Here is a 22,534-nt window from a genome sequence, read left to right as displayed (position 1 = left end):
ATGACTGCTTTCCGTTGGCCTATTTCTTTCTCCTTCTGCTCTTGTGAATTCTGTGAAACTAGATGTTCCTCGATGCAATGATTCTTTCTTTCCTTTTTTTAAAAGGACTTTTAAAGATTTATTTATTTTATATGAGTACAGTGTAACTGTCTTCAGACACACCAGAAGAGGACATCAGATCCAATTACAGATGGTTGTGAGCCACCATGAGGTTGCTGGGAATTGAACTCAGGACCTTTGGAAGAGCAGTCAGTGCTCTTAACCACTGAGCCATCTCTCCAGTCCCCGATGTAATGATTCTTAAACAATTAAAAATTGAAGCATAGGGCTGCAGCACAGTGCAGTCCCAATGGCCCAGGTGCATGCTGTGCGTGCTCATTTTGGAAACAATGTAGTAATTACACAATGTTAGTTCCATTTCGAAGAAAGTTTGAAGAAATTATTAGAAAATGAATTAGAGCCAACATTGGGACCCCGAGAAAGGAAACATCTATTGAAGTTATGAAATAAGTTTTGCACAACGTCTGAGAGCAGTTCCTGGATAAGAAAGTATAGAATGCATGAAACTATACACTAGTAAAACTAAGTCAGAGCACTGGGACTGTAAGAAGAGTCACTGTGTGCAATGTGCAGAAACAGAAGCTAGCGGAACTGCTGAGTTAAGGGTCAACCTGATTCTTTCTTCTGACAGCTTTGCCCATGTCATCTATCATTAGAGCTTTACAGGAAAGTGTAAGTAGCTGACCTCGGAGCTCTGAGCTCTAGAGTCAAAAGTTAAAGTTTAAACAATGTTTGCCATTTTAGAAATATTTTTTATGTATTATATATAAGTTACACTGTAGCTGTCTTCAGACACACCAGAAGAGGAAGCTGGATCCCATTCCAGATGGTTGTGAGCTACCATATGGTTACTGAGATTTGAACTCAGGGCCTTGGGAAGAGCAATCAGTGCTCTTAACCGCTGAGTTTTCTCTCCAGCCTGGTGCTTGCAATTATTATTATTTTTGGCCACAGGCTTGGGAATAGGGGAAGCTTGAAACTTTAGGGAACAATTGTAATTCTTTTTTTTCCTGTTATTGATGACATTTATGAACTTAAAACTGTCCAGTAATGAGCCTTTCAGTAAAGGTAGCAACAGTCAGCACAGGAACAATGGAATGGCTCACAGCCCCTTTTCCAGCTCTCAGATGAGGGATCAGTACAGAGACTCTGAGCTGATGTTGGATGGGAACAGCCCGTGGATTGGAACGTTCGCTCATCAGAGGGAACTGACTAGAAGAGGGTACCATCTTCTGGGTGCACCTGGCCTAGGCCCCCTCTATCTCATCTTTCAAAGCCTCTGCATACCTAGTGGGGTAGGACCTGGGACCCTGTTTAACGATGCTAGCAAACAACTTCAGTATTTTCACTTTGGTGGTTTCAGCATGTGCCCTCGGGCCCCACTGATGCTCACTGGCAGGAGGATCACTGTCTGGCACTTGTCTGCATTCTAGACACCCTTCCTGCACAAATGCTCAGTAAGGAGGACCCATGGATCCCCATACACAAAATGATCTCTCCATGCATACGGCGCCATGTTATTCAATTCACACCACACCTTCTCACTGGTACAATTGTCCTCTGTGAAGATGAAACTTAGGACAATGATTACTGAGCCTGTCTTGGGTCCACCTGGGAAACCATGCTGCATCCTGTCACAGGGGATCCCGAGGGCATGGACAAGAGAGAAGTGGACACGGGGGTTTCTTTTTACTATGTCAAGACCAAACGTCAGCCAAACAGTCAGATGCCTTAGCAGAGACTGCAGGGAAGTGCTTCTCATCACTTCAGATGACCATATGCAGAATCTCTGCCTTACATGTCTGCTGCTTTCTCCTGTACTTAAGGAGCAAGAACAAAACCAAATCAATTACTTTACTATTGAGTACATCCTGCCTGGGGGAGTCAGGGTCAAACACTTCTCTTACTTGGCTGCCAGAGGCTAGTGGAGCCTATGGCAGTGGCAGGGGTGGAGGTGGAGAAGCTCTCTGAGCACTCTGGGATGAACCCAGCCCGTCCTGAGGTGGTGGCATAGGCCTCTACTTCCCCTGCCTCAACTCCAGAAACCTGGGCACCCTCCAGGTCCCTTGTCTTCCTTTGAAACTCAGTGCTGTCTGGATTGGCATTCTGCGTGTGCTCAGGAGAATCCACGCTGGGTTTCTTTGGAAACAGAAGCAGGAAAGTGTGCAGGTGACAGGGATGAACTCACAGGCCTTGCAGATGGTAAAGTCCATTAGGTTCCACATGCATTGACTGTCCAGGTTCTTAAGGCAAGAGGCTATTCTGGATTCCTGGTCATAATTGATACCTCTGGCACAGAAGCCAGGTTCCCTCTGGGCTCCTGGTTGTACTGTAGACTTGACAGGCTCACATTTCTGGATTCAGAAAGCATGGCATAACAGGCACCCTGATAGTCTTGTCTCACACACACACACACACACACACACACACACACACCAAAAACCAAAAAATCAAAACAAAACATAAACAAAAAACCTTTTTTTTTAATGGTGAAAACAAGCTGTATATTCAGAATTAGCCATCTGGACTCAGTTTAGACGATCCCAATCTTGTTGGCAGCATCTAGAGCCTCACAATCAGTAGCCAATCGAACATACGCCTTCTTCTCTCTGTCAGGCCTTATCAGGGTATTGACGTTGGCCACATCAATGTCATAGAGTTTCTTCACGACCTGTTTGATCTGGTGCTCGTTGGCCTTGACACCCACAGTGAACACAAGCGTGTTGTTGTCCTCTATTTTTTTCATGGCTGACTCGGTGGTCAGTGGGAATTTGATGATAGCATAGTGGTCCAGCTTGTTTCTTCTGGGTGTACCCTTTCGAGGATATTTTGGCTGCCTCTGGAGCCGCAGGATTTGGCCACCAGAAAGTGGGTGACTTTCAGATCTTCTTTTTGTGGCTGTGGACGCCTTTCAGCACTGCCTTCTTAGCTTTCAAGGCCTTGGCTTTGGCTTCGGCTTTGGGAGGGGCAGGAGCTTCCTTCTTCACTTTTGGTGCCATCTTGGCGAAAAGGACAATTGTAATTTTTGATTCTTTGTGGGATGTGGTCACTCTTTTGAATTTGATTTGGCAATGATTGTACGATGTCTTTTTTTCTACCTGCTTTTTGGAGTATCAATAAAAGACTGGGGCAAGAGAAAGGATCGAGTGAGGTGCACGCGAGGTAGGTGTGTGTGTGGAGAGAGTGGGGTGAGTGAACGGAGAGTGCATACGGTGTGTGTGAAGGGTGTGTGAAAGGGGAACACACAGAGGTGTGTAGGAGTGTGACAGTTCAAGAAAAGAAAAGCACACAGGAGAAAAGCAGAGTGTGTGCAGCCTCAAGCTGCGAGTGAACGAGAGCAGTGAGAGACAGAGACACACAGAGACAGAGAGACAGAGAGACAGAGAGACAGAGACACACAGAGACAGAGAGATAGAGAGACAGAGACAGAGACAGAGAGACAGAGAGACAGAGACAGAGAGAGACAGAGAGACAGAGACAGAGAGAGACAGAGAGACAGAGACAGAGAGAGACAGAGAAACAGAGAGACAGAGACACACAGAGAAACAGAGAGACAGAGACACAGAGAAAGACAGAGAGACAGAGAGAGACAGAGACACACAGAGAGAGACAGAGACAGAGAGAGACAGAGACACACAGAGAGACAGAGAGAGTCAGAGACACACAGAGAGAGACAGAGAGACAGAGAAACTTTAAGCCTTGAAAATTGCCTGTCAGTTTGTACCTGAAAAGTCGTCTGTATCTGTCTGCTATGAGCGTCCCTGATATCCCTGCTGCCAGGTGAGAACTCTGATCCTATGCCGAGGCTGGACCTGGACTGATTTTAGATTGGATTTACCTGAAAATTATGATTCAACGAATTGTCTAATTTTTGTTATGTTGTTTGTAACTTAGCATGAATCTTTCAGCTTTTTTCTTATCTAATTATATTTTAAAATCTGATTTCGCTTTTCTATAAAACTGTAATCATTACTAGAAGTATATTTATTTCTATGCTGATAATTTAAACAAAATTATGTGGCGTCCACATGCACCGTGTCATTGTTTCCCACTTTCTAACACAGAAAATGTTTTTCTCTTAATCTCTCTCTCCTTCTTTTGAAAGATTCATTTTATTATTTTCAAACTAATTACTTCTATTTTTTTAGTACACCGGTATTTTTTTTTCATCTTTTACTGTTTTCAAACTTAATACTCATCAGTTTTGGGCATTTTAGTCACACTGCAGCTCTGGAAAAATGTCCCTTCTGCTGTCCTCTGGGTCAGCAGGCTCCTGCTGCTCAGCTGGCACATGGTGGTGGCTGCCTCTGCCCCTCGGGCCAGTCCAGTCCTCCCCTGTCCTACATTAGTCTGCCGGCCCATGTGCCAAGCTTCTCTGCCAACCAAGCCACTGAAGAACTGCAGACTTTCCCCATGGGCATCTGTTGGCAGCTACACCAACCTTTACTCACTAAGCCGTCTCTGGAGCCCCCAGTGCAGTCGTCCAGCTTGTTTCTCTGGTCTCAGAAGCACAGGCCACTTCCACAGGCTTAACCTGGCAGAAACTGTAGCCACTGAGGCTTCAGATGAAGATGTAGAAGCCCTCAGCTCCAGTAGGTCCTGGGCATTTTGGTGAGCAGTACTGGAGATGCGACTGTGCCTCGGTCACAGGTCAGATATAAATGCTGGGGAAGTAAGTGTCATTCCAGAGCCTCATGATAGTGAACAAGGTGGCAGGGACTAAAGCTCATGCCACTTCAGTCCCCAAGCATGAGCCTCAGAGTAAGTGTGTGTATGGTTGACAACAGGACCACAGCGGGCCAAGGACTACAATGCTTCACACCCAAGGAAGTGGGAAAACCTTCTGCCACGAGGCTCAGGGAACTGGCCCAGCTGGTCTGGTGTGGATGACAACAGTGTGTGCAAAAATTAGCAACTATCGTGTTTTAGTTAGGGTGTCCACTGCTGTGAACAGACACCAACATTTCATCAGGGCTCACTTACAGGTTCAGAGGTTCAGTCCATTATCATTAAGGCAGGAAGCATGGCAGCATCCAGGCAGGCATGGTGCAGGAGCTGAGAGTTCTACAACTTCATCTGAAGGCAGCCAGAAGAAAAATGTCTTCCAGGTAGTTGGAGGAGGGTCTCAAAGTCCACCCCACAGTGACACACTTCCTCCAAAAAGACCATACCTAATAGTGCCACTCCCTATAAGCCAAGCATATTCAAATCACAGCACATAGCTTCCTCCTCTGAGGTCTCCATAATTTGAGACCACTTCCTTATAGAGAAGTCCGTGAGGATCAGCTGAACTACCTTGCTCAGCTGTGTACCACACAAGCCTTCCTCCTCCATTTCAACAAGTACGATAAACGCTCTGAATATATTGGTGGCACTTGTTGCTACATCTCCAGCAGAGAGCATGAACCACCTGATCCCAGCTTTTCTGTGTCTGTGTGTCTGTCTTTTCTTCATTCCCTCATGGCTTTCATGGAGTTTTCAGGACTAAGCTGTGCAGGATTGGTTCTCATACCCATTAACTGTGACTCAATAAAGCACCCTGAGATGGCTCAGGAGGTAAGTATGCTCCTCAAGTATTTGGGCCTGAGATCAAATCCACAGCAGCTGCATAAAAAGCTGGGCATTGCTGAACATGCACAAAACAGCACTGGGAGAATGGAGATGCTAGATCCTGGGAGTCTGAAGACCAGTAGCCTAGCAGAAATGCAGAGGGAGAGACCTCGGATCACCAGGAGGGGATGGAGAGCAGTGGGTGAAGGCATAGAGCACATACCTCTGAGGTGTCTGGAAGCGAATCATTTAAATTTTTCTAGGTGTATTTAATTTATTTTATGTGTATGAGTGTTTTTATGATCATGGTGCATGCAGTTCCTGCAAAGGCCAGAAGAGGGCGTCTGATCCCCTCGGTCTGGAGCCAAAGATGGTTGTGAATGGCCATGTGGACGCTGGCCAAATCTCTGCAGAGTGAAACCTGTCCAACAAAGAAAGGAAGTAAAGAGAGGAAAGGGGAAGGAAGGGAAGTGGAGGGGAGGGAAAGGATGTGGAAATCTTTAGGAACACAACCTGGACGCTATGGATATGCTTGTATCTTATTGGCTAACACCTAGTTGGGCGATTGTATGTAGCTGCGAGGAAGCCTGACTAGCATTTTTGCTACAAGAGAAGAAAGCAGAGACTTAGATCAGTATGAGTAAGGTGCTGTTGTCTCTAGGATTTACCTCCTACATGGCTGACCAGGTCACATCATGGTTTAGCTGAGGGTGAAGAAGCAGGGATGGTAGTCAGAGATCTGTGTAGTTACCTGTCATGTGGTTGTGACAAAATACTTTGCCAAAGCGATTTAAGAGTTTATTTTGGCTCACAGCCAGAGGCTGTGGTGGGAGGAGCATCAGAGGATAATCTGTGGGAGTGAGTTCTGGGGATCTAATCCAGCTCATCAAGCTTAGCAGCAAGCATCTTCAACCTCCTGAGCCCTCTTTCAGGCCCTCAGGTCTCTTATACAATGGTGCAATTTTAGTTTAGAACACGTTGATTTTCCCCGTACGTAGTCTTTAAATATTCTTTAGATAATCTGCTGAGGCAGATGCATATTGTATGCATAGGTATTGCCACGTTTTCCTTGTCTCTGTGTTGGAGACAGGGTCTTACACTACAGCCCAGGATGGCTTGGAACTCCTGACAGTCCTGCTTCAGCCCCCAGAACATTACAGGAGATTAGAAATACATGACTTGAGATTATGGGTATTACTATACTGAATGCTTCCTGGTGTGTGTGTGTGTGTGTGAGAGAGAGAGAGAGAGAGAGAGAGAGAGAGAGAGAGAGAGAGAGAGAGAGTTTAATTTGGTTTTGTATTTTCAAGGCAGAGTTTTTCTGTGTAGCTGTCCTGGAACTTGCACTGTAGACCAGCCTGGCCTCTAACTCACAGATACGCCTCTACTTTTCAAGTACTGGAATTAAAGGGTGCACCATGACACCCAGCGTATTTTGGTTTTTGGAAAGGGGTCTCTGGAGCTTAGTCTGGCCTCAAACTCAGAGATCCATCTGTCTCTGCCTTCTGAGTGCTGGGATTAAAGGCCTGCTTCACTATACCTGTCCTGAATATTGTTTTTAAGGATTTATTTATTTGTTTAATGTATATGAATATACTGTCACTATATTCAGACACACCAGAAGAGGGCATTGGATATCATTACTACAGATGGTTGTGAGCCACCATGTGGTTGCTGGGATTTGAACTCAGAACCTCTGGCAGAATCGCTAGTATTCTTTAACTGCTGAGCCATCATCCTTCCAGCCCTGTCCTGAATATTTTTAGTCCACAATTACAGAGCTCACAAATTTAGAATTTTCCTTTAAGAAGAAAGTGAGGCAGAACATGTGAAAAAGATTTAGTAGGTCATCCATACTTCTTTCCCTGAGTAAATGAAGGGACCAGTTGGATAATGGGTGGAATATAGGGATGGCTCAAAGATGGCCAGGCTCAGTGGGGGAGAGGAAGGACAGGCTTGGAGATAGAACCCCTGCCTAGAATCCCCCAGTGAGGGGTTGGGGTGTGGTCAGGAATGAAGCTTCTGCTCAGACTCCCCCAAATGGGTCTCTGGGGTTCTTGTTAGGGGTAGGTTTTTTTTTCTAGTGGTCTGCCCAAGGTCCAGGGTTCCTTTAGTAATAATAACTATTTTGTGTGTGTGTCTCAGTATGTAACAACCCTGGCTGCCTGGGATTCTCAGTGTAGACAAGGCTGATTGAATTAATAGAGATTAACCTACTTTTGCCTATTGAGTGCTAGGGTTAAAGGCCAGTAATACTAATAAAAATAAACGGAGAGCTAAGCATGATGGTACACACCTTTAATTTCAGCACTTAGGAGACAGAGGCAGGTGGATCACTAGGACTTTGAGGCCAGTCTGGTCTACAAAGCGAGTTCCAAGACAGTCAGACTCTTATAGTGAGACCCTGTCTCAAACAAACAAGTGAACAAAAACCTAAAATCAGGGAAGATGAGCTGGGAACTAGGACAAATTTCGGCTCATTCCTGGACAGCCCATGCGATGGAGCACTTAGGAATGAGTCCTAGCTGCACAGGGGCTCCTGCCAGTTCTTGTCTTACTAGCCTTGTTCTTGCTTCTCCTTCAGTTCAGCAATGTGTTCTTCCTCATCTTTGGGCCCCTCATGATGTTCCTCATGCACCCTTATGCCCAGAAGCGTACCTGGGGTATCTACGGAGTGTCAGTCCTCTTCATGGTCATAGGTACGTGTGTGAAGCTGGGGAAGTGTTCTGAAAACGGTCCCTCCTCTTGACAGCCTCTACTTGCCTCTGCTCTCCTACAGGTTTGTTCTCCATGTATTTCCACATGACGCTCAGCTTTTTGGGGCAGTTGCTGGATGAGATTTCCATCTTGTGGTTGCTGGCCAGTGGATACAGTGTGTGGATGCCCCGTTGCTACTTCCCCAAATTCCTCAAGGGGAACAGGTAGAGCAGGCACACTGAGTGGCCAGGGTGGGCTTGCACTTTCCGTGGACTCTGTGTCATCTCCCCTTACTCTGATCATCAGTTTGGTACCATTTGAGAGAGCCTTGAATTTCTTCCCAACCCTAGGCCACCCATGAATTTTCCAAAGATCCTTCATAACTTCCTTGGGTTTCCACATACCAGTCAGCTGTGGGGAGGGGAATTAAAGGAACACATACTAAGGGTCTTCTGTATCCAAAGAACCTTCATAATCTTTACCCAGATATCTGTTCTCTATCTTCTGAACTCCTCCCTTTCCCTGATCTTACCCACCGTTAAGTTCCCTGACCCCTCCTTATCTTCCTAGCCCACCTCAGGCTCCTTAGTCCTAGCCTGGTACACCTGCGTTCTCTTAAATCCTGTTCTTCCTGAGCAGACCCCAGAAAACCCAGAGGCTCTTGGTTTGTTGAATCTATTTTGGCTGCCCAAGGTGACCTCGCTGAGTCCGTCAACTCTGGGACACACTCCCACCCTGTCTCACCCTCAGGTTCTACTTCAGCTGCCTTGTCATTATGACTACTATCATCAGCACCTTCTTGACGTTCGTGAAGCCCACAGTCAATGCTTATGCCCTCAACAGCATCGCCATCCACATCCTCTACATTGTGCGAGAAGAGTACAAGAAGTGAGTGCTAGGTGATGGGGGCGTGGACAGGGTGGAGCCCCGCCTAGAATCCCCCAGTGAGGGGCTGGGGGCCTGATCAGGGTGGAGCCCTGCCTAGAATCCCCAGTGAGGGGCTGGGGGTGGGGTCAGGGTGGAGCCCCGCCTAGAATCCCCCAGTGAGGGGCTGGGGCGTGATCAGGGTGGAGTCCTGCCTAGAATCCCACACTGGGCTAGGTGTTCAAGTGTAAAGCCTCTGCTTAATATGTTCTAGTATGTGGGTTCTATTCCTAGCACCACAAAAAAAAAAAAAAAAAAAAAAAAGAAAAACAATTGCTAATGCTTTTTAGGAAGCGAGTGGCAGTTGCAGTTGCCTTAGTTTCCTTCTGTTCCCCTTTGGGGCTATGTACTTTTCAGCAGTTTTGTGTGCTTTTAGAGTTTCTAATTCTAGGCTTCTGGAGGGGACACTCATTCCCCATTTTGACCTGTGAATAGAAAGGGCAAGGCTTCTGAGCAGTCTGTCAGCCTGCAAACATTGTCTTAAAACATACACTGTAATGGTGCTAGTGGTACACGCCTTTAATCCCCAGTTCTCCGGGGACAGAGGCAGGCAGATCTCTATGAGTTCAAGACCAGCCTGGTCCACAGAGCGAGTTCCAAGACTGCTAGGGCTATACAGAAAAACCCTGTCCTGAAAACCCAAACCATATATTTTATACTAGTTTATTTTTATTTATGTCCATCTCACAGTATCTGCGTACCACAGTGTGGGTTCCGTCCATCCAACTGGGGTTGTCAGGTTAGCCGCAAGCGCCTTTACCTACTGAACCATCTTGCAGCCCAGAGCCTGTCCTCTTCACTTACCTTTTAGTATTTACAGTTCAAGCTGACTAAATCCATAGACTAAGCCAACTGTGTACATAGGTTGAGCCAACTGAAATCTACAGGTCAAGCTATACAAAACTTGTAAGTGAAACAACTGGAAACCATAGCTCACACAAACTAAACTATTGGCCAATCCAACCAGAAACCAAAGGTCAAGCCAACGAAACTATAGGAAACTGGAAACCACTAACAAAATCAACCAGAAACTATAAAGACAATGGAAACCATAGATCTATCCAGCCAGAAACCATAAGTCAAACCGACTAGAGGTCAAATAAAGCACTGGTCATGTTAAACAGAAACTATAGAATAGTACAAGTGAAGGCCATTAGTCAGGCCAACTGGAAGACAGACCTATATGTCTATTGATACAGGACAGCTTTTTCATTCATCTCTAGAACATTCTCCTGGGCATCTGGATTTTATTCTGCTGATCAGGAACCTACATTTTGGTCTTGAGTTGTTTGAAGACATGATTACCAGAAAAATGCACTGCCCTATTGCACTCCTGAGTACACACATCCATGTGCACTTGTGCACACACACACCCACACCAATATACACATCCCCATATAACCTACCCCCTACTCCCCCAACACCTTATTGAGTCTTAACTATTAGCACACAGTAAGCACTGTTGTTAGCTCTGCTGCTATAACACAGCTGAGACAGCACAAAGGGTTAAGACGAGTCCCACATGACCTCACAGGACATAGACCTGAATAGTCCTAGGTATTTGTGATGCTAACAAGAGGACTAGTTTAGCCTAGGAGTTTGAAGCAAGCTTGAAACATACAGGCAGATATAGTGTGTGTGTGTGTGTGTGTGTGTGTGTGTGTGTGTGTGTGAGAGAGAGAGAGAGAGAGAGAGAGAGAGAGAGAGAGAATGAAAAAGAGATAGAGACGAAATATTCTAGTTTTTTTCTTTCTATTTCTTTTTCTTTTTTCTTTTTTTAAATAGGGCTTCACTCTGTTGCTCAGTATGGCCTCCAAAATCTGAGTGACCCTCTTCCATCAGCCTCCCAGGTTCTGAGACAATGAATGTGTCTTTCCACATCTGGCTTGGGCTAATTGTTGTTGTCTGTCTGTCTGTTTTCACTCATGGTTTTAGAGGTTTCTGTACTGGTTGCTTGACTCTATTGACTTGGGTTGGGGTTCCCATAAGCCTTTTCAGGAACACATTTTAAGTGAACAGAAGATCTTTTCTAGGCCCCAATTCTAAAAGGTTACATTACCTCCCTACAAAGTGAAGGTAAAGACAGATCTTTTAACACAAGAGTCATTGGGAGACACCTTAGAGCCAACTCACAGCAAACACCAGCTCCCTTGAAAATATCACTTGTTCCTCTCCCAACCTATGAGACACATCTCTCGGATACATGAATTTCCCATCAGCCACTTAGTTTGCTGCCTTCTGTGTTAATGCAGATGATTCATTAGACCTCTCCATCTATCATCCATCCACCCACCCACCCACCCATCCATCCATCCATCCATCCATCCATCCATCCACCCACCCACCCACCCATCCATCCATCTATCTATCCATTCATCCATCTATCCATCCACCCACCCACCCACCCATCCATCCATCTATCCATCCATCCACCCACCCACCCACCCACCCATCCATCCATCCATCCATCTATCCATCCATCCATCCACCCACCCACCCACCCATCCATCCATCCATCCATCTATCCATCCATCCATCCATCCATCCATCTATCCATCCACCTACCCACCATCTATTCACCCACTTTAAAACCCACCCATCCACGTTATCACTCAGTCCCCATCCATCTACCTACCCACCATCCAAACATCCATCCAACTGTCCATCTGTCTATTCACCAACCCATTCGCCCATATATTTCCCATCCACCCACCCATCCATCCATCCACCCACCACTCACCCTCAACCCAGGTCCTCTCTTTGTCCCCAGGACTACCAATGGAGATCTTCGGCATCTGATTGCGATTTCTGTGATCTTATGGGCCGCTGCCCTGGCCAGCTGGATCAGTGACCGTGTACTTTGCAGTTTCTGGCAGCGGATTCACTTCTTCTACCTGCATAGCATTTGGTAAAATACCCCCTTGGGTCCCAAGACCCCCAAAGTCAGGGTTCAGATGCTAGAGCTGTAGAGGAATGTCTGGGGCACAAGAACGGAAGATCCAGACACTGGGATGTAGAGTGGTAGGGAGAGGTTACAACTGGCTGCCTGGAACTAAAGACACCACAGCCATGAAAATCTGAGAAGACTAGGTAGGGCTGGGGCACTTCTTGGTTTCTTACCCCACCCTCTCTCAACCACAGGCATGTCCTCATAAGCATCACTTTTCCTTATGGTATCGTGACCATGGCCCTGGTGGACGCCAAGTACGAGATGCCAGATAAAACCCTGAAAGTCCACTACTGGCCCCGGGACAGCTGGCTCTTTGGGCTGCCCTATGTGGAGATCCAGGAGAATGACAAGAACTGCTGAGCTCTGCTGTAGTCTCTGCTCTCCAACCAGCCACCCAGTCTCCTGTGTTCTGAGGATACAGGGCAGGACCAGGCTTTCAGCGGGCACACTTGCAGGTCCTCACCCATGCTCTTTGCCCTGCTCTGTCGGCACAGATAGACTTACTAGTGGCTTAGGGTACTAGTTTGGTGACTGAGGGGCAGGGTCTGTCTGGTGTGTGGAATAACTAGCCTGTGTCCTACTTCTGCCTCTGAGACCACAGCCTCTCCATGGCCACTGAAGTGGGTGGGGTGGGTGGGTGTGTGGCTGATACAGAGCCTGCTTGAAGCATATGCTTGCTCTCTGGCAGCTTGCACATCTGGGACTGTTTTTGAGTGTTACAGATTCAACTGGGTCCTGATTGTATTCTGGGAAAGTGGGTAGTATCCAGATAGCATTCTAGGCCCTACCACATAGAGACAGGTGTGTGTAGAGACCTCTTTGAACCACCACATGCACCCAGGGCATGGTGTTGAACGTGAGAGCAACGAGTGAGGAAAAGAGGGTTAACCTGGGTGACATTATGGGACAGGGTGTGTCAGAGGGGAGCATGGTGGCTATTCTAGTCACTTAGAGGGAAGGGTACTGGGAAAAGGGTTCCCATGATGGCTAAGGACACAGAGTTAGACCTGCCAAAGCTTGACTTTCTGTTTCACAGTATTTAATTTGCAAAGTCCTAAGGGGTGTGATGTTTCAAATGCTGTTTGTAAATAAAATTTCATTTCCTCCTGGAATTTCTGTTGATTAAAATTAGCCCATGTATGTGAAGTTTTCAGTTATAGCCTTGAAAATATCCATCTACCCGCCCAACCACCCACCCATCCATCCATCATCCATCCATCCAACCATCAACCCATTCACCCACCCATGTACCTACCTACCCAGCCACCCAGCCACCAACCTATCCATCCATCTGTCCGTCCATCTTCTCTCCCTTTCTTTTCCTTCCTCTTTCCATCTATTTCCTTTCTTACATCCAGCCATCCACCTCTCCCTTAATCCACCTACACAAGTTGAAGTTGCAAGTGTGGGCTGCTTGGATGGTTCAAACGGCTCTGATGGCTTGCAGCCCAGGATGGTGACCTGAATTTGATCCCTGGAGTTTGCACGGAAAGAAAATAGAAAGCGAGAGAGAACCAACTCCTACACGTTGTCTTCTGACCTTCACAAACATGCAGTAGCACACACAATGTGGCAGGTGAACACACAATAGTTTTAAGATGTAAAAAGTGCAAAGACGGTGCTTGAGGCTCAGCAGGTAAGAGCCCTGTCTGCCTTTGTAGCCGACCCAGGGTTGAGTCCCAGAACCCATGTGGCATGCCATTTATAACTATCTGTACCTCTAGTCCCAGTCTCTCCTGGCCTCTGTGGGTACCACCCAGACATGGTTCTTGGGCACACGTCCGGGCAAATGTTCACATAGGTAAAATAAAATAACCCACAATGAACTTGGCTAATTTTATTTTCAGTTCACTATTCCCTATACGATGCCATCCTCTTTGCCAGACAGCAGACACAGAATCCCACACTCTGGTAGAGGTGATGGAGGCTGACTGCATGGGCACCAGAGACACTGATATATGGTCCAAAGAAGGCAGTGTTGAAGGTCTGCTGCACAGGGCCACACTAGAGGCTTCCCTTGCAGGTGGCGAGATGGATGTACCCTTTTTGGAAACAGGGAGCCCTCTAGTTCCTTGGCTTCATGGGACAAAGGAAGAGAGACAGGCTAGCTGTCCCTGCCTGGGTAAGGGGTCTGAAGCAACAGGGAAGGGTTTCCACAGCTCACCCAGGAAGGAGTACACAAGGCAGGGGGTGCCTCTGTTCCGAGTTTAGAGACAGGGCTTTTCTGTGTCCCCGACCTCTGAATCTTCTGGCCTCTCCTCCTGGGTACCACGGTGATAAGCATGCTTAACCATGCCTGGCTACTCTACATCTGGTGGGTGGCATTCTACATCTGGGGGTGATTGTGACATGTGTCACAAATTCGTGTCTGGGCATATTACTTACCCCCTGGCATGCAGCACTTCAAACACACAAGAATACTTTCTCATCAGAGACAAGGCTCAGAGGAGGCAAATGATTTACCCAAGAACACACAAACTGGGCTTCGTGTCAGACCTCTTCTTCCTGAGAGCTTGTTGGACTCCCTTGATGGGGGTAGAACTTGGACCTCCTTCTGGGTTCTTTCTGTCTATTTTCAAACCTAGATATTCTTCAGCTGTGTCTCCTGGATGGATTCCAGTCCTGAGAGATGGAAGTGATTCTGTGAACCTATGATTTTGTTTTTGTTTTTGTTTTTATTTTTGTCTTTTGTTTCTGAGACAAGGTCTCTCTGTACAGCCCTGGCTGTCCTGGAACTCTCTGTGTAAATTAGGCTGCCCTCCGCTTCAGCTTCCTGAGCACTGGAATTAAAGGAGCGTGGCACCAGTGCCAGGTTTAGCCTGCAACATTATCAGCAAACTTGGGCCTATGGGAAAGACATCATGTTTGATTCCCCAAAAGTTAAGACTCTCACTCAGAGTTTCTGAGGCAGGGGGATAAGAAGAACACCTGTAGTGATGGTACTAGGTGCCTTTTTCCCATATAGAATGTTCCTCTGCTATGCAATCAAAGGTTATCCCAGTACTCAGGAGACTGAGGCAGGAGAAACAAGAGCTCAAGATCACCCTCAAGTTCATAGCCAGCCTGGGCTACATGAGTCTGTCTCAAAAAAAAAAAAAAAAGAAAGGAAGAAAGACAGAAAGAAAGAAAGAAAGAAAGAGAAAAAAAGAAAGAAAGGAAAAGAAAAGAAAAAGAAAGAGAAAAATGTCACCATGAAGCCATACATACATGGACACATACATGTGTCCCAGAACTCACTGTGTAGCACAAGCTGGCCTCAAAATTACAGCAACCCTTCTGTCTTAACCTCTAGGGTACTAGATGGATAGTTGGAATTCACTATACACAGCTTTTTAAATATATATATATATTTAAAAATATATATATATATATTTTTTTTTTTTCTGCAAAGCCATCTATGGCTCCAATGCAGAGGACTGTCCCCAGTGGGCTCAGCATCAGGACTCGTCTGAGCCGTTGGGCTTTACTTCAGCCTGCTCACATTTTCTCAGCATCAAAGGGCCCTGCGAACATTTGTGATAGTCGGAAAACTGAGACACAGAACACTTTGGAGGCCAGGAAGAAGGGTCTCAAAAATTCTCCTGAAGGATCATCTACAAGGTCAAGTTTAAAAAATATTAAATGTAGTAAATGGGGAGTCAGACTCTGGGGTAAACCCAAAGCGACCAGCAGAGGGTGGTAGTGGCAGGCACAAGGTCAGCAGGTCAGGCAGGAGTCAGCAGGTCCTGAAGGTTACTGTCTCAAGGTGGAACTCTGATCAGACTGGAGTTTTGGCATCCTGCTTCAGTATTGGGAAATCATGGGTCATGTACCAAGAAGATGTCAGAGAGATCTGACAGGATTAGTTACAACTGCACCAAACCCCAAAATTGCCTTTTGCTCTTGTCTCTTCCTACTTATCTCTCCCTCCTCTCCCCCATTTCTTTCTATTCTTCTTTCTGTTTGATACAGGGTTTCAGGCTAGCCCTAAACTCTCCATGTAGCCAAGGATAGCCTTGAACTCTTGATCTAGATGGCTCAAATCTTAGTTATAATATAGGAGATCTATTTTCTTGGGCCTGGAATGGTTATGGGCTCTTTTTATTGAAGGATGCAGGTTACTTACACTCACTTACTCACACACACACACACACACACACACACACACACAACACAACACAACACAACACACTGCAGAATAACAAATATGCTGGGTGGTAGTAATGCACCCCTTTGGTCTCAACACTCAGGAGGCAAAGGCAAGTAGAGCTCTATGAATTTCAGTCCTGCCTGGGCTACACAGAGAAACCCTATCTTATAAAAAGTGATCTATCTATTTATTTATTTATTTATTTATTGGTTTGTTTTTGATTTTTCAGGAAGAGGTTTCTTTGTGTAGTCCTGATATCTATGAACTGGCTCTGTAGACCAGGCTAGACTCAAACTCAGAGCTCTGCCTCCTGAGTTAAAGGTTAAAAGTGTGTGCCATCATGACTCATTTATTTATCTATTAGGTGTGTGTGTGTGTGTGTGTGTGTGTGTGTGTCTGTGTGTCTGTGTGTGTGTGTGCCCCACATGCATGCAAGTGTCTGTGGAAGCCAGAAAGTGTGTCAGATCCTATGGAGGATTTGACTGAAAATGGTTCCAACAGGCTCATCAGTTTAAACTCTTGTTTCCCAGTTGGCAGGCTGTTTGGGAAGAATTAGGAGGTGTGTTGTGGTGAGAATTTTGTTTTCTTAAAAAAACATAGAAATATAAGAGTGCACTAATATAAATCCCAGGTGTGGAATATGGGGCTACTTAAGACTGTCCACAGAAGAAAGGACACATGTCCTCTAGCAAGGGCACACGTTTGCCAGCTGCAAATATTTTTTCTTGCAATTGTGTGACATTTGGAATTCTGGGGACTTTTCAGAGGATATATGGGGGGGGGGCTGGTTGGCTAATCGGTGGTTGGTTGTGGTTTGATAAGTAGTAGAAGAAACAAAAGAACAAAAAGAAATTAGATATCCTGACAACAAACATCAAATTTGCCCCAAGAAACGTGACTCCCCTAATCAGCAAGAAGTAGTCTATACATAGCGTTACCCCTCTCTCCCTCTATCCCCTTTTTTCTCCTACCTAGTGTGAGGGGTGGAAAGGTGTAAGGAGAGGGGAGGAGAAGGACCATACCACAAGAAACATGGTAAGGTAGAGGACATAGTCAAACTTCGGAAATCTCAAAACTTGGGACTGGCAGGATAAAACCAGCTCCTTTCTTTCTCTAGGCCTGCCTCACAACATGTAATCAGATGGCCCCCAGCAAGGCAGTCACAGGTAGTCAGCCATATATCCGAGCACCCTGACTGTCTCCCCATGCTAATGAAGTACCTCAGTACCTGAAAATTCAGGCAAAGACATTTTCCCTCACTGGATATTCCCCTATTCTTCCCCCCCAAACTACGTACCCTTTGATTCACTCCAAATAAAATGTATGTGTTCAAACCCACCCCTGAATAAAGAAATTTAAACACGGTAAGACCTTTGGAGAAGGCCACTGCTGATGCCTCTCCACATCCTGGGGAGAGGAGGTCCCAACCAGAAAGGGACCCTGAAGTAGAAATGTAAGGTTTGTTTGGAAAGTCGGTAATGTTGTATAGTGTTTTATGGGGCAGGCAAGGGAAGGAGTGTTTTCCTGAAGCACACACAAGTGAAAGCTGTTCTGATAAAGCAGACACTTGAAGTAATGCTTCACTGAAGCCGACAGAGGTGAAAGGATACTTAGCCAAAGCAAATACGTGAAAGGACACATGTTGTTGTTGTTTTAATCTTTTTATTGGATATTTTATGAATTTACATTTCAAATGTAATGCTCTTCCCCCCTTCCCTCCCTCTCCCCTGGCTTCCATGAAGATGCTCCCACTCTTAGCCACCCATTCTCACCTCAGTGCCTTGGCATCCCCCTACACTGAGGAAATGAGCCTTCACTGGACCAAAGTCTTCTCCTCCTATATTGATGCCAGACAATGCCATCCTCTGCGACGTGTGCAACTGGAGCCTTGGGTGTCTCCATGTGTGCTCATTGGTTGGTGTTTTAGTCCCTGGGAGCTCTGGAAGGTTTGGTTGATTGATATTGTTGTTCTTCCTATGGGGTTACAAACCCTTTCAGTTCCTTCAGTCCTCTCTCTAACACCTTCATTGGGATCCCCATGTTCAGTCTGATGGTTGCTGTAAGCATCCTGGTCTGTATCAGTAAAGCTCTGGCAGAGCCTGTGATGAGGCAACCATATCAGGCTCCTGTCAGCAAGCACTTCTTGGCATCAGCAATAGTGACTGGGTTTGGTTGGTGCATATGGGATGAATCTCCAGGTAGGGCAGTCTCTGGGTGACCTCTTCTTCTGTTCCTGGTCCACACTTTGTCCCTGTATTTCCTCCCATGAGTATTTTGTTCTCCCTTCTAAGAAGAACTGAAGCATCCACATTTTGGTCTTCCTTCTTTTTGAGCTTCATATGAGAACACTTGATGTTAAGAAGGAATATAAATATAATCCAACATACGGTGGACGATGCTGGATGGTATTAATATTCCTTCCATTCCTTAATCGTTAATTGTGACTTCATCAAAAGAAACACACCAAAGACTTCTGATGGTGTTCTGGTGGTTTCTTGCTGCTTTCCCTCAGACTTGGGCCCATTGGCAGAGTGGTGTCAGCTGATACAGACTCATGTGGTGTTTTGCTAAGACAGACAGACTCATGTGGAGCTTTGCTAAGACAGACTCATGTGGTGTTTTGCTGAGGCAAGACCCAGGGAGAATATGTGACATTTGGAGGGAGTATAAATCAGACCCAATGAACAGTGATGGGGCTTGCATGGCTAGCTTGGCAATGTTCTGTTGGTCTCGTGTCTTCATCTTTGCCAATCTTCACTTCCGTTGAGAGAGGCACAGCTGAGAACCAGAGAACTGGCATCCCTGTTGGTCCTGGTTACTTTTGCTGACTTGTGATGATTTGGCAGAGGTCTGGCTGTTTCTCCTAGGCCATGCCACTGTTGCTGACTCGTGTTTGCTAGCCTGACACTACTGAATCAGACATTAAATTATTTAGTCTGTGCCTGGGGGTTTTTACTCTCCCTTTCTGTTTAATAAGCATCTCTTTTTAGGTATGATTGGCTCTGTCTATAACTGCTTGTTCTGGTGGATTTTGTGGTATACCAGAGACATGATTTATATTGTAATATGCAAAAAGTTGCTTCATCTTATTAGATACATATGTAGAAATGTTGTCAGATTTAATTTGTGCAGATGTCCTCATAATTGCCATTATTTCCAATAAATGTGTAATTACACAATCAGCCTCTTCAGAATGTAAAGCAAAAGCCCATTGAAACCCTGAGTATGTGTCAATGGCTTGGTGTATATTCTTTTGTTTTTCACTTCTGCAAAATGAAAAACACTCATCTGACAGATGTCACTTCTTTTGGTACCCATAGGGTTAGTACCAGTAGGTAGTGTCATTTGGTTGTACCGAAAACACGTAGGACGGTTTTTTTTTTTTCATTATTTCTTTGGCTTGTTGCCAAGTGCTGAAATTTTTTTTCTTTAAACCTTTTCCATTAACATAATGTTTCCCATGAAAATTTGAGGCTTCTAACACATTTCCTATTAGTAATTGGTCAATTTTCTCATTTTCTTGAGCTAATGGACCTGGCAAACCTGTATGAGACCTAATATGAGTAATATGTAATCGGTAATTTTTACTTCTGATGGCCTGTTGTAATTGTATAAATAACAAAGTTAATCCTAAGTTATCAGGTACAAATTCATCAGTGTCTATTAGCAGAACAACTCTTTCAGTATATAAAGGATCAGTAATTATGCTAAGAGATTCAGGATAGTCTAATAATACCATAAGGATTTCATACAATTCTGATTTTTCAACCAATGTATATGGACTTTTGAGCACCTTGCCTATTTTGTCTGACTTATAACCTTCTATTCCCTATCTTGTTTGTATCAATATAAAATTTTGGTAGCTCTGGAATTGGTGTTCTCTTTATTATACATGGGCAAATCAAATCAATTTTAATAAACTGTATACATTTGCTTTTTGGATATTTGTTATTAATTTTATCCAAAAAGTTACTCCAAGATTTTTGCCAATTCACATTTTATCACCTATAATGACATAATCTCAGCATTTGTAAGAGGTACCACAATTTCAGCTGGATCTGTTCTTGACAATTGATGTACTTTTATTCTACCTTTTATAATTAATTCAGACATCATATATGTGTGTGTGTGTGTGTGTCTTCAATTTTTTTACTTTGTTTATAAGCTAAGAAAATTCATTCTATAATTTATATAACTATAAATTAAATAACTATAACTATCTTCCCTTTCCATAATGAGCCCAGCAGGAGAATGAGTCGAGGGTAAAGTGATCAGAATATAGTCAAGGTCAGGATCAATTCTATCCATGCATGCTCTAGAAGTCTCTGTTCTCCAAGAGTTAACTCTGTTCTGCTTCAGCTGTTAGACACCTTGGCCTGTTTAAATTGGAATCTCCTTGTACTGTTTGAAACAAATGCCTTAACTTATATGTACGTAGTCTAATTGTAGACCTCAGCCAGTTAATTTCTCCCATTAAGTTTTTAACATTGTTAAGAGTTTGCAGTTGGTCCCTATGGGTCTGTACCCTTTGTGGTTGAAATGTTTGTTGATTGATTTTGTAACTGTGATGGTTTGTATATGCTTGGTCTAGGGAGTGGCACTATTAGAGGGTGTGGCCTTGTTAGATTAGGTGTGTCATTGTGGGTGTGGGCTTTAAGACCCTTATCTGTCTGGAAACCACTATTCTGCTAGCAGCCTTCAGATGAAGATGTAAAACTGTGAGCTTCTCCTGCACCATGCCTGCCTGGATGCTGCCATGTTTCCACCTTGGTGATAATGGACTCACGCTCTGAACCTGTAAGCCAGCCCCAATTAAATATTGTCCTTTTAAGAGTTGCCTTGGTCATGGTGTCTGTTCACAGCAGTAAACCCTAAGACAATAACGTAAATAACTAAGTGATGACCTGTAACCACCAGAATGGCAGAATTCTTTGTGTTGTTACCTTAAACATAGTCTCTTTGTCAGAATCAGTCAGCAAAATGTCATCTATATAATGATAAATGATAGATTGAGTGCTTGGCTTATGTATTATTTCTAATGGTTGTTGCTCAAAATACTGACATAAAGTTGGACTATTTAACATTCCCTGTGGAAGTACCGTCCAGTGGTATCTCTTTAGTGGATGACTATTATCCAAAGTAGGTACTAAGAAAGCAAGCCTTTCCCTGTACTATTCATACAAGGGTATTGTGAAAAATAATCTTTCAAGTCAATTATTATTATTATAGGCCATGACTTTGGTAACAAAGATGGTAAAGGAAATCCTGACTGTAAAGGACCCATTGGTTGAATTACCTTATTAACTGCTCTTAAATCTCTTATCACCTCCATTTACCTGACTTCTTTTTCAACAAACACAGGGATTCCACAGGCTGGTAGACTCTTCTATATGTTGAGCCTCCAGCTGCTCTTGTACCAGTCATTTAAGTGTCTATAATTTTTCTCTTGTCATGGGCCACTGCTCTTGACAGAGAGGCTTGTTTGATAACCATTTAGGGGCAAGGCTGTTGGTGTGTCAGCAGTGGCCCTGTTTATAAATTTGGAAACTCAGTCCCGGTCATGTCCTGTTTTTTACCATGGGCACAGCTTGTGATTGTTCTTTTCTGTCCCCTGTATTAATACCTTCCCCAGGATCCTCTACCACATCACCCTAATTTCCTCATATCCTGTCCCTGGAATTGCAGGAATATTAATTTGAGTACTCCATTGTTGTAAAAGATCCCTTTTCTATAAGTTTATGAGGATGTCAGCCATTTAAGGTCTCAACTTCCGTGTTTGCCCTTCTGGTCCCATGCAGGTAATCCATTTGACACTTTTTCTTATTTGTGATGATTTATCATTTCTATAAATTGTGTGTAAACCTTCTGAAGTGGCCAATCTGAATTCCAAGATTTTTGAGGAAGTATACTAACATTAGTTCCTATATCTATCAACCCTTCTATGTCCACACCCTTCATTTGTACCAGTAATTTGGGTCTCTGATCATTGACCACTGTTTGCCAGAGCACACATTTCCCAGTGCTCCCCAACGCCACTGCTTACTCAACAGGAGCAGCATTGCCTTGATGTAGGGGACCAACTACAACTGAGCAAGTGTATCCCCTGCTTCTATTTGCTTCTCCCTTTTCACATTTGATTATTTCACATGATTTTTATGTCTTCCTTGCTGTCCCCCATCTACTACACCTGGATACACAATAAATCCTTGAGAAGTTAATACACT

At 44.7% G+C, this 22,534-nt stretch overlaps 1 protein-coding gene and 2 pseudogenes across 3 annotated transcripts in view; 1 reads left to right on the top strand and 2 right to left on the bottom strand.

Moving 5' to 3' along the window:
- Nucleotides 1–12,541, top strand: part of ACER1 (alkaline ceramidase 1) — a gene marked incomplete at both ends in the record, with an annotated part of 32,076 nt that extends 19,535 nt beyond the window's left edge. Inside the window, 5 exons of the mRNA XM_080917394.1 lie at nucleotides 8,195–8,309; nucleotides 8,390–8,531; nucleotides 9,058–9,195; nucleotides 12,002–12,139; nucleotides 12,373–12,541. Coding sequence (XP_080773520.1) covers nucleotides 8,195–8,309; nucleotides 8,390–8,531; nucleotides 9,058–9,195; nucleotides 12,002–12,139; nucleotides 12,373–12,541 — 702 coding nt within the window. The remainder of the gene's footprint in view (nucleotides 1–8,194; nucleotides 8,310–8,389; nucleotides 8,532–9,057; nucleotides 9,196–12,001; nucleotides 12,140–12,372) is intronic.
- On the bottom strand, nucleotides 1,308–2,431 carry LOC308420854 (melanoma-associated antigen 10-like; annotated as a pseudogene). Its single transcript has 2 exons — nucleotides 2,348–2,431; nucleotides 1,308–2,199 (listed from the first exon to the last, which is right to left on the bottom strand). The product of its transcript is annotated as a melanoma-associated antigen 10-like (transcript).
- Nucleotides 2,594–3,059, bottom strand: LOC308420853 (large ribosomal subunit protein uL23-like; annotated as a pseudogene). The gene has a single exon. The product of its transcript is annotated as a large ribosomal subunit protein uL23-like (transcript).
- Nucleotides 12,542–22,534: the final 9,993 nt, after the last annotated feature.

Source organism: Micromys minutus (assembly GCF_963924665.1).
Source record: "Micromys minutus genome assembly, chromosome: 5".
NCBI classification, from domain to species: Eukaryota; Metazoa; Chordata; class Mammalia; order Rodentia; family Muridae; genus Micromys; species Micromys minutus.
Note: the sequence above shows the minus strand (reverse complement) of the source record. Positions and strands in the feature narration are given on the sequence as shown.